Source organism: Meleagris gallopavo, chromosome Z (assembly GCF_000146605.3).
Source record: "Meleagris gallopavo isolate NT-WF06-2002-E0010 breed Aviagen turkey brand Nicholas breeding stock chromosome Z, Turkey_5.1, whole genome shotgun sequence".
Classification (NCBI taxonomy): Eukaryota; Metazoa; Chordata; class Aves; order Galliformes; family Phasianidae; genus Meleagris; species Meleagris gallopavo.
The window spans coordinates 15,248,580-15,259,317 of NC_015041.2; the positions used below are offsets into that span (position 1 = coordinate 15,248,580).

A 10,738-nucleotide genomic window follows, 5' to 3' on the forward strand; every position below is an offset into this window, starting at 1 on the left:
ACCTGTGCGACCTGGTGTAGGGAACCTGCTTTGGCAGGGGGGTTGGTCTCGATGATCTCTAGAAGTCCCTTCCAACCCCTACAATTCTGTGATTCTGTGATTCTGTGAATAGGATGAAGCTTCAATAAACCACATAGGTAAGTTTCACTACACCACGACAGATCACCAGTACACATTTGCAAGGTCTGTTTGTTCCTTTACCTACATACTATTCACAAGACACCTTTCCTTTGCTCAGTTCAGTGATGCAGTGATGAAGCTGCTGATCAATAACCAAGGCCAGTATGCTGATGTCATGGAGTTATTTATTCATATGTCTGAATCACCCCAAAATCCGCAGCATACATGCAAATTAATGTGATAACAAAAGAACTGCAGAAACTGTAAATTGTCACTTCCAAGTAATTGGAAAGAAAGAAACTCAAGAGTGCTCAGAAGAGAATGGGAAACAGCAAGCCAACCACAGGCTTATTCAAAAACACAGAAGGTAAGACTGTTATTAGAAGTCTGTTGAAATTCATCGCAAAATTTCTGTTTCTTTAGATGTTAGACAGACACGGTATTAGAGAAGTATAATTACACCCATTATAGTGAAAAGTTACACTTTTTTCATGCTATCTATGGAAGATAAATTGGAAAAACGTTTGCTGGCTTAATATTTTTGTTCCGAAAATTAATCTAGTTAAAGAAATTTTTAGTAATAGTTAAAGTATTTGGTTTTTTAAAAATGTAAAAATGAAGTACTTGAACATTCAAAGCTTTTTTTACTAATTTTTCTCATTCAGCAGATGTCTCATTCACTATCAGTCAAAAACTGAATTTTTCATTGAAAACACATTCAAAAATATTGTCCTGTCACAGCCACAGTGAAAAAGGTGACTTATCACTTTCCAGTCACACTAAATATCAGGGTGAAATCACAAACTGAGTTATCTAGAGGAAGAGATACTGAAGATGAGCAAATATTGTCTGTACAAAAGGGAATCTTGCTAATTTTTAACACAAAAAGCTGTGATTTGTAAAGGTGTAATGTCAGGAAGCACTTTGTAAAGTTGGCACGCCAAGGCAGCACCCAGTTCTGAAGAACAGCTCTCTATTTATTGGGGCTGTCTTGCCTGTCTCATGCCTCTTCGTTAAGAGAAATGGTTTTTTTTATCCAATCAATGTATTTTTCAGTCAGTCGCGTGTAAACTCCAGGCTTGTCTCCTATTCCACATTTTTCTCCAAAGGAAACAATCCCACTGTATTTTCTGCCACAGATGAGTGGCCCACCTGAGTCTCCCTAAAACAAAACAGAAAGAAAGATCAGTGTGGTTGTCTCTCTCCAGAAAAATATGCAATGCCATGTGCAGCTTGTGTAAGCATGTTTAATTTTGTATTGTTCAGATATGTGCACCTGGAAAGGATCAGATAATTCAGATTCTGAAAGTTCTCTTTCAGTCCGTTAGTTATAAACAAAACCTGAGGAGAGCAGCTTATCTGAAGAAATGCATCTGCAGTGAACTGAGGTAATTCCCCAACACTGTTGTTCCTAGTGAAAGGAGTACGGTAGTTAAAAGCACATCCCTTTCTCTTTTTAACTGCTTCTTACCGTGCAAGCATCTCTCTTTGAAAATCTCGTTTTCTCTCCAGCACACAACATGTTCCTGGTTATATTCAAGACTTTTTTGTTTTTATTATATTTTCTCTCACAGACTTTTCTATCAACAATTTTAACGGTTGCTTCCTGAAGACATTTTGGCAGCTTTCCTGGAGATGTTTCTCCCCAGCCAGCCACTGTGCACTTTGAGCCAGGTTTGATATCTTCATCAGTGTCGGGAAGGGACAAACATTTCACATACTTATTCAGATTTGCCATACGATCCAGCTGAAAAAAAATAAACAAACATCTTTCTCATGCAGAAAGGATGGGAAGTATAATCTTCAATTCAGTTGGCTACATGGTCTCTTTTTACCACTACTTTCCTTTCTAATAAAACGCTTTTCAGTATTTAGGAATTAATTCTGAACTTAATCACACTTCTGTAAATCCAGAAGTACTTTCCTGATGGTTCCATGTCTATGGCAGCACTACTGAATTCAATTCCAGATTTTCCTCCAATTACTGTAGAAAATTAAAAACCTGTGCAGGAGTCAGATTGTTGGATCTACATCCATTCAATAACCCCACTTGCATTAAACTACTGTGCTGAAATCAGACTTAACTGACAAACAGAAAAGTCCCAAAGCACTGTGCAATATGCTCAGCAACATAGATGTAAAGAAAAATTGTAAACAACTAGACATGACAGCAGAGGACTCAGCTGAGGAAAAAATAAGTTTAAATCTGAGAGAGTAAGGGCTTAAATGATCCAAACTATGTGTATTTTGTCGGCCTTTATCTGACAGATTCATCCTTCAGCAGAGGTCAGTTTTGGCCTGTAAATGAAAATACAGCAAACAGTAACACATATACTCAGTGCATTTGGTAAGGACTTGCAGCTACTGAACTGAGCATTCTTTCTATTTTACACTTGATCACTGTACTGTAAATTGACTTCACAGATGCTTACATGTTTTGCTGTTTTGCTGAATAGCTGTCAGTTACAAGATGCCAGCTTTATACTTTTTTAAAATGGTACTGTAATGAATTACGTGTTTAATTAAAAATCCCTATGGATTATTAACTCTGTTGCTGTTGAGAAAGAAGGTTTACCCCAAATCACTAAGCACTCCATCAGAACAGAACTGTAGTGACAGGAGGTGAGCCCTGCTTCTAACATTGTTCCTGTTGCTGAGTCACAGTCAGACAAAGGATTTTAAGGTATCTTTGTCATTCTGGAACAGAGATGTAACTGTTAGCTCTAGAAATAACACTTTCTAGTAATCCATTTTAGCATAGTGTCTATTCTCATCAAATAACCCGATATTGCTTACAAACAGAAACATAACATTAAAGCACAGTTTGAATAAATGAATAAAAATCCATCCATGATTTCTTAGGCATTGTACAAAAGCCATGAAGTTTCTAAAGATACAGACAAAATGATGTACAACTCTCACCTTTCTTGAGGGCTTTAGATTGACACTGAAACTGCTGTACAGGGAGGCAGTCCTCCACAGCCAGTTCTCCAGACCACCTGCAGATTTTCTGCACAGACACAAGCCTCCCTCTATTCAAAACACCCATGCCTACCCCATGTGACCAGGCTGATCCAGGAGCTGGTATGCAGGAAATTTGTACATCTCTGCCTCATAAAGGCATACAGGATGATGGTTATACAATCTAGGATATCTTTCCATTCCACAGTATCCTGAGCCTTCTTCATTATGTGCTCTGTGTTCCTAGAGCTGAACTATTCTAGGTCTTTATCATAATTCTGCCTCATGTGGTCACCCTTAATAATTAAGAACAGGTTTCATGTCCATTTTGTAATCTATTCTGTACTTTCAGAAGGGTTGTAGCAGTGAATGGTTAATGCATCTTTACAACAGAATGGCCTTAAAATGTCATCCCTGCCAGAGATCTTGTAACTTCATCTAGATCTGTACAACCAAAGCACAGTTCTCAGTGATGTTGATAAGCAACCAAAACAATGTACATTTCAATATCACAGAACAGCCAAAACAACCATTAACAATATTTCTTTTGTAATAATACAGTTGTGATTAACAGTACCTTGAGGAGCATTATATCATTTTCCTTTGAAGATCTGTTAAACTGGGGATGAGAAAAGAAGCGCACGATCTTAAATCTCTGTTGCTCTTTTTCAGCTTTGAATGCCTGATGGGCTCCAAGAAGAACGCTAATATCCGATCTTTGCTTCCTATAATTTAAGGAAGTGCAGGAATAAGAAATAAGGAATAAGGAATAAGAACAAAAGCAACATTTCTACAGATAAACAGAATTTGTGTAACACAAAATTAACAATCTAATTTTACAACAACTTGATTAAAAATAGAAAGGATATAGTTCATTATGACATTTTAACATGAGCTTGTGTTTTCCTCTACAAACATTTCTTCATTCCTTGTACTAACATTTCTTAATTGTAAATGTTATTTGCTAAAAATAACTGTAAGATAACTGACTTTAAGGGGACTCCACAGTTTAGAGTTATTACAAAAAAGCCTACTTATTTTTTAGGGAGGACCACCTGCACAAGGATTAGTGTTACTGATGACCTTCAAATAGATTTTTATGGATACCTGTGGTCACATGATCTAATCCTGCAAAGAAAGAAACATGCCTGGTTATAGGATAAAGGCTGTCTTAATGACATCAGTGAGAAGTTAGTATACACATCAATACTCAGTAACCATTATGAACATTATGCATAGAAATGAGTGTCCTCATAAAGTGAGCTTTGTTAATATTAATAATAAAGTTGTCCTTCACTAAATTCAAGGTTCAGTCCATCAAGGAAGAAGGGCGAATGTTGTCTAGCTCAAGACATAAAGGAAGACTGCCAAAACCCAGAAAGTTTCATGTCCAGTTTTGCCAACAGATAGCAGAAGTTAAGCAACTCAGATCTCCCTCTCCCCCAAGCTCTCTGAATATCATCAGAAACATTTATTCAAATACGTCTTTCTTGGTACACCTCAGGAAGAGACCAAACAGATGTTGTTTCACTTCCCCACAATTATACAGATTCAAAGTTGGCTCAAACTTTTGTTACAAAACCAAATCAGTGATTAGACTCATCCAATCAGCAAGACCAGAGACAGCCAGTGCCCTTCCCTGTGATTAGCTCCAAATACAAATTTTTACAACTGTAACTGACTGGATATCTTGAACCACGAAGAGTCAAAGATTCCCACAAGAATATAACTTAATTCCAAAGCGGAAGGTCAGGATTTTGTTTTGTAAATGTGTAAAACAACACATGCTATGTTTGAATATTTCTACCTTTTTTTTTGTTTTTTTAAAGCAACCAAGCATGACTTAAGTGAAGCACTGTGGAAGTTTATTTTCTCAGAAGGAACCCCTGTGCTCTATTTCAGATTAATGATGGAGGCTGGCCAAGCTGCCCTTGCTGTGTTTGAGAAGGTCAGATGTCCACAGGTTTCTTATGATTGTCTTGCTTTCCATTACTTAAAATACAGGAAAAAAAATATCTGGGGAGCAAAATATGATTTAGATAACATGATTTAGCCGAAACAGAAGACTTTTACTTCCTAACATGAACACTAGATGTCCCTCACTCTGAGCCAGCCCTCCAACATCTGTGCTCAGCATATCCAGCCGAGGAAGAGGTGCTCGAATCCACATTTGGATCACCAAAAGGATGCACCTCCTTGTCGTAATTGCTGCTCTGGCATTTTTTGCAAGCATCTGAGTTTTTACAGGCCCAGAAAGGACACTTAAATTGAAAGGGAATGTTGTTTCCATCTAATTCAGCTTCAGCTCAGAGTGTTCTTAAATCTAGTTCCATGCACACAGCTTTGTTTAAGCACTGTGTGGTATGTCCCCTTCTCTAAGACACTGCTGTTTCAAATGCATGATAATGAGTTTGCTCTTTTAACAGCACAGTCAGTATCTTCCAGCACTGTCAGGATCTGACCAATGCAGATAACAGAACACTAAGCAGATCAAAGCAACAAAACAACCCAAAGCAGAATAAAAGTTCCCAAGTATGCTAGGTGAAAAAATTCCAGCTTTTATCAACCCTTAAAAAAATCAATATCTACCTTTGTTTACTTATAGGCTTGAATATCATGGCCCACCTCAGTGAAGAGCTATGAACACCACAGTATAAGTTACTTACTCACAATGTGCTGCTGTCAAAACCCACTTCTTTCTCACAAGAACCCCTCCACACACAGTTGTATTCTTTATCTGGATGGCAGCCATGAAGGGTCGGGAATGGGCACGCACGCAGTGTCCACCACTAATGTCACTGCAGCCATCTGAAAGGCAATAGAACAAAAGTTATGTTTCCTAGCCAGAGCAAGCATGAATTAGGATATTTTCATTCTTGGAACACTTCTTACATCTCAGGGGTAGGATAATAGCAATTACAGAGAGAAAAAGAGCTAATAGGTGGCTGGTCATAGCTGTTGTTACTGATGCAAATTAAGAGAACCTTTCTATTTAAATGTTTCCTACAGGATATAGTGGTTAAGAGGTTTGATGAGAGACTCCTCCTCTTGAAGTTTCCCTTCACATCCTCGATAATATCATATTAACTGCAACTCTGCTCTGCTTCTTTAGCTTCTTTCTTCAGATTTCTTTAAAACCCGCCTGTCCCTGAGTCCATAGCATTCATCAGTTCACATCTCACAGGAACTTCAGCACACAGGTCTTACGCTAGAAAACAAGTGCTAAGAAACTATATGTGATAAATGCATAATAAAACCTAACTACATCAGAAAATTCAACAACTCTTTAAAGAAGAGCAAATGAATGAATGAGACAAGAAGTAGAAGAGTCACTTGAAAAGGCTTCACTGAGAACTGGCAGAAATCTGGAGCTGGTAGCATAGGAGTACCTAATACATAATACCAACTATACATACTAAGGGCACTGCAGTTTTTTTCTTAGCAGTTATTTTTGTGGAAGCAGGGTTCAGATGTACAAACTCCTACAGTGAGCAGGACTCAAATGCAAATAAAATTATTTATCAGTAGTCACCAAATAAAAGATTAACAGACACAGTGGTGAGATAGACTTTTCTACTGCTCACCCCTGTTTCTGTACGCACACTTTGCATATCTTGTTGGTAAACCACTACAAGAAAGAGCACATTGCCACATAAAAAACCTGCTATCATCTTAAGCACCATTAGAAAGAATCAGAAATGTAACCAACCCAACTTATCTAGCTCTTACTTGAGAGAAAATAGCAGCTCTGCAGATTGTTGAATGAGATTAGAACTGAGACACTTATAGCACAGAATCTTACTATAAAATTTTAAAGCATTACACAATGCAACACTATGTAACACGTTGTTGTTTTTTTTTTTCAGAAAACTCTTCCCAAGCTCATTTAAGTGAAAACAAATTACTTTATCTTACAAAGATACAGCTCTAGGTACCCCAAAATCACTCTCCATTCTCAAAATAATCTTGAGATTATTCACACACTGGAGATTACATCTGCAAATAATTTCTTTTGTCTGCGGGGTCTTTAAGACATGATGACTTACAAGTTTTTATGGCTTTGTCCTAACAATAAGTGACTGATAGCAGCTTCATACTGTGATCAAGCAGGAGAAGACCCGTATATTTCTGCAGCATAATACCTGATGTATTCTGCCATGTACATACAATTTTGTAAAGGTTACATTGGTTGAGGACTCCCTAAATTAACTACTTCTACTAATGCTGCTAAATTATTCTGTGACATTGCACAGCAAATAGACAAAAATAAGTCTTTATATTTGCACACAGCTGAGGCAGAAAAGACGACAGTAGAAGCAGAGGGGAAAGTGAAATAGGCATTCGGAGCAGAAAAGGGTGTTAAGGGCAAGAAATAACGTCAGGCTGAATAAAATTGAAAATGGGTAGCACAATGAGTATTAAGATCAGTAAATAATGTATGGCTAGACACTACAAAGCAAATGTTACTATTTCCTACACTATGCTAACTTCCATTTCCATGATCTGAGATTCCAGCTGCCACAGAGAATGCTAGGCTGTTCAGAAGATCAGAAGATCATCCCATTCAAGGAAAGATAAAAAATCCCAACTTCTTCCAGTTAGCTTAATCATATCTCACTCTTCAACTCTTATCGCCATACACAGGACCCCATCTTGCCAAGACCCAATGCCAGAGCAGGAGTGACCACACCAACTGGCTAAGAATAAAAGTAGCCCACACTACACTCTCTCAGAATTTACTGCATAATTAACAAGTTTGCAGGGAGAGCCAGCAGTACATGGTGGCTACTTCGTGCAGTCCTTTGTGTTGTGGAGGACTGATCAGCTAGAGCTTGGGCACAGAACAGAGTTTTAGTGTTGCCCTCTTCAGGTATGAGTGAAGACCAAGAAAAAAACTCTGGATATATGCACAGTGGAAGGATGGAGCTGTCTAGAGTGACACTCATGCTGACATCCTCCAGAAATACAAAGAGGGGCAGGAGAAAATTTAGATCCCGATTTTCTTTCCACACAGGAGCAATCCCAGAAAAACAAAGGAAGCTCTATTTCTGAGGCTGGCTGGTTTTGAAGTAAAAAGGAAGTCTCCCAGTTTCTAGGGAAGTGCTTTAATCAATGAGCCAATCTATTAAAAAGTGTTGTTAACTGTGCTTCAAGAAGAGCTGAAGTGTGCTCTATGTGAGTTGAAATTAGATATTCTTCTGGGTATATCTGATCTGTGTCTGTCACCTCTAAGCATTTGCCAACCTGAACTAGGTACAAGAGAAACGATCTTGTACCACATCATGGCCCAAGGAGACTTTCTACATGCCAGTTCCCACTCCAGAATTTCCTCTGAGCAATTTTTAGAGCATGGTTAAGGGGAGGTTGAAGAGCTCCCCAGGAACATCCCATCAACCTAAGCCTGAAAGAGCTGCAGGCAGGATGGGCAGGTGAGACAAGACTGGGTGGGAATGCTGCAGAGCTGCCCTGCCATCTCCATCTTCTTTGCACTGCGATACTGCTGTCTCTACCACAGTCTCAAGATTTTCCCAGCCTATGTTCTTTGCCTTTCCCAGCAAGTCTCCAAAAATTTATCGGAATTTGGCCAAAGATGTGGCCAATAACAGTGACACACTGGGGTTGGCTGGGTCTGGAGCAGCATAGGGAGAGTCAGAGAAGACACTGTGCTCCTGGTGGCTGCCTGCTCTGCACCACTCCCCTGTCCTCCCTTCCCTTCCATGCCTCCTCAGCTCAGGCAACTGGAGGTTCTGTAAGGCGTAGGGCTGAGGTCTAAATTGGCATCCTGAAATGGTCCCCTAAAATTGTATTATGTTCATCCAAAGCAGCACAAAAAGCAGCAGGAATGAAAACGGAGCATAGTTACTGGGGAAACTCAGTATGAGATAAGAATCAGAGAAGTGTTTGACACAGTCAGAATAGAGCAACCCATTGACCCATGCTTAATGCCCATAGGAAACTTCCTCAGAGTCAAAGGCTAGAAAGAGCATCTGGACTGATTTGTTCTTTATCTTGTACTGTGATTTCTGCCGAGGGAGTGACTGTATCTTGTGGGCAAGGTGGGGGAAAGAGCAGAACATTTTTTTGTTACATTTGTCAAACCTCTTGATACCCAATTGCTTATGCAGCAGAGGAGCTACTAAAAAAATTGATGATGCACTCTACAGAGATGGCATTTTTGTTCTGAGGCTTCCTCCCTTTATACACAGAATACCATAATCTAAACTTGACCATATACTAACTTACTGCCAAAGTCAAAGAAGCCCAGCCAACTTGCTTGCCCTAGAAAAAATTACAATTCTTCAGCCTCATTTAATGAGTTAAAACCTGAAGAGTAGTATTTGAGTATGAAACTACTAAAGTGATTGTCTGCTTGTCAATCTGATCTTTAATAACTATGCAGTCAAACCTGGGAGTAAGAGCTTGTGAAGAAAGCAGTCAGTTGTTATCAAACAGAAGTCTAGATAGCATATTCTTAACTCTAACCGTCAATATAAAATAGTCTGAAATAAATATGAACAGATTACAGAAGATTTGTTTTCATATAATAGGCATAGAGTAGCCTGGAAATATCTGGGAACATTTGGTATTATGTTTCCCAAATAGTTTTTCTTGAAAATAGATCAGGTAAACATAAGATGACACTTTTCAAACCTCTTCTTTTCTAGACATCACACCTCATAAAAGAATATCTAAGGTTGAATCACTGTAGTTGTATGAGTTTAAGCAGATCTGACTTGTAGAATGCATGGTAAGACTTCCTATTAAAATGCTGTCAGCCCTTGACATCTATTTATCTACAAATGATAAGTGAAATAAGGGTATCTATGTCACTTGCTAATATTGTGTGCAGGAAAGCACTGAAAAAAGGATGTTAACAGTGCTGATAGTTATTGGGGTTATATGTGCAGGTAGTTAGGAGAAAACTGAAAGAAAACTAAAAGCTTGGTACGGTTTGCAGTGCATGGATCTACTGCCATGTCACATAGGTAATCATGTCTCCATTGTGCTATAGTAATCTCAAAGAGCTCTGCAATCTCTAAAAAAAACTCCACTTCTACCCTCTTCAGAGAAATCACCAACAACTACCCTCTGCACAGACGGGAGGACAATGGTAAATATTTATCAGCTGTTAGGTCATACATGGGTAAAAAACACATCAAGCTGAGCCAACTGAGCTCAAAGACGTGACACAGCCAGCACACAAAAGCTTCCTGCAGACAGACTGCTATGAGGCTAAAGTCATCCAGAAACCTATCAGGCTGTGTGACAGTGGATCTTTGATGAATACAGTCAGTTAATAAAATATCTAAATTCCAGTTTAATATTGATGAAAGATACTGTTATAAGTGGGTATGTATTTGGAAAGGAAGGATTTGTGCCTGCAAGCCTCCAATAACATTTATTTAGTTTTCAGAAGTCAGATCAGTTGCCTGAAACTAGGCATTCCAAGACATCAGCCAGCACAGGTTCATGAAAGGCAGGTCATGCTTGACCAACCTCATCTCCTTCTACGACTGGGTGATCAGACTGGTAGATGAGGGAAAGACTGTTGCTGTAGTCTACCTAGACTTCAGCAAAGCCTTTGACACTGTTTCTCAAAGTATTCTCTTGGGGAAACTGGCTGCCCGTGGCCTGGACAGGTATACCCTTCTTTGGG

The 10,738-nt window shown here is 38.9% G+C and overlaps 1 protein-coding gene across 2 annotated transcripts in view; it reads right to left on the minus strand.

Annotated features, from left to right (window-relative positions):
- Window positions 1-285: 285 nt before the first annotated feature.
- The window catches only part of LOC104914883 (granzyme K-like), a 13,990-nt gene continuing 3,537 nt past the window's right edge, over window positions 286-10,738 (minus strand). Inside the window, exons 1-5 of one of the 2 annotated variants that reach the window (XM_010725412.3) lie at window positions 5,974-6,074; window positions 5,748-5,889; window positions 3,659-3,806; window positions 1,592-1,867; window positions 286-1,282 (exon numbers count right to left, since the gene is read on the minus strand). In XM_010725412.3, the coding sequence (XP_010723714.1) occupies window positions 1,121-1,282; window positions 1,592-1,867; window positions 3,659-3,806; window positions 5,748-5,889; window positions 5,974-6,034 (789 nt within the window). In that variant the 5' untranslated portion in view covers window positions 6,035-6,074 and the 3' untranslated portion in view covers window positions 286-1,120. Of the gene's footprint in view, window positions 1,283-1,591; window positions 1,868-3,658; window positions 3,807-5,747; window positions 5,890-5,973; window positions 6,075-10,738 lie in introns of those variants that run through there. The other variant, XM_019610393.2, reaches the window with a different exon arrangement.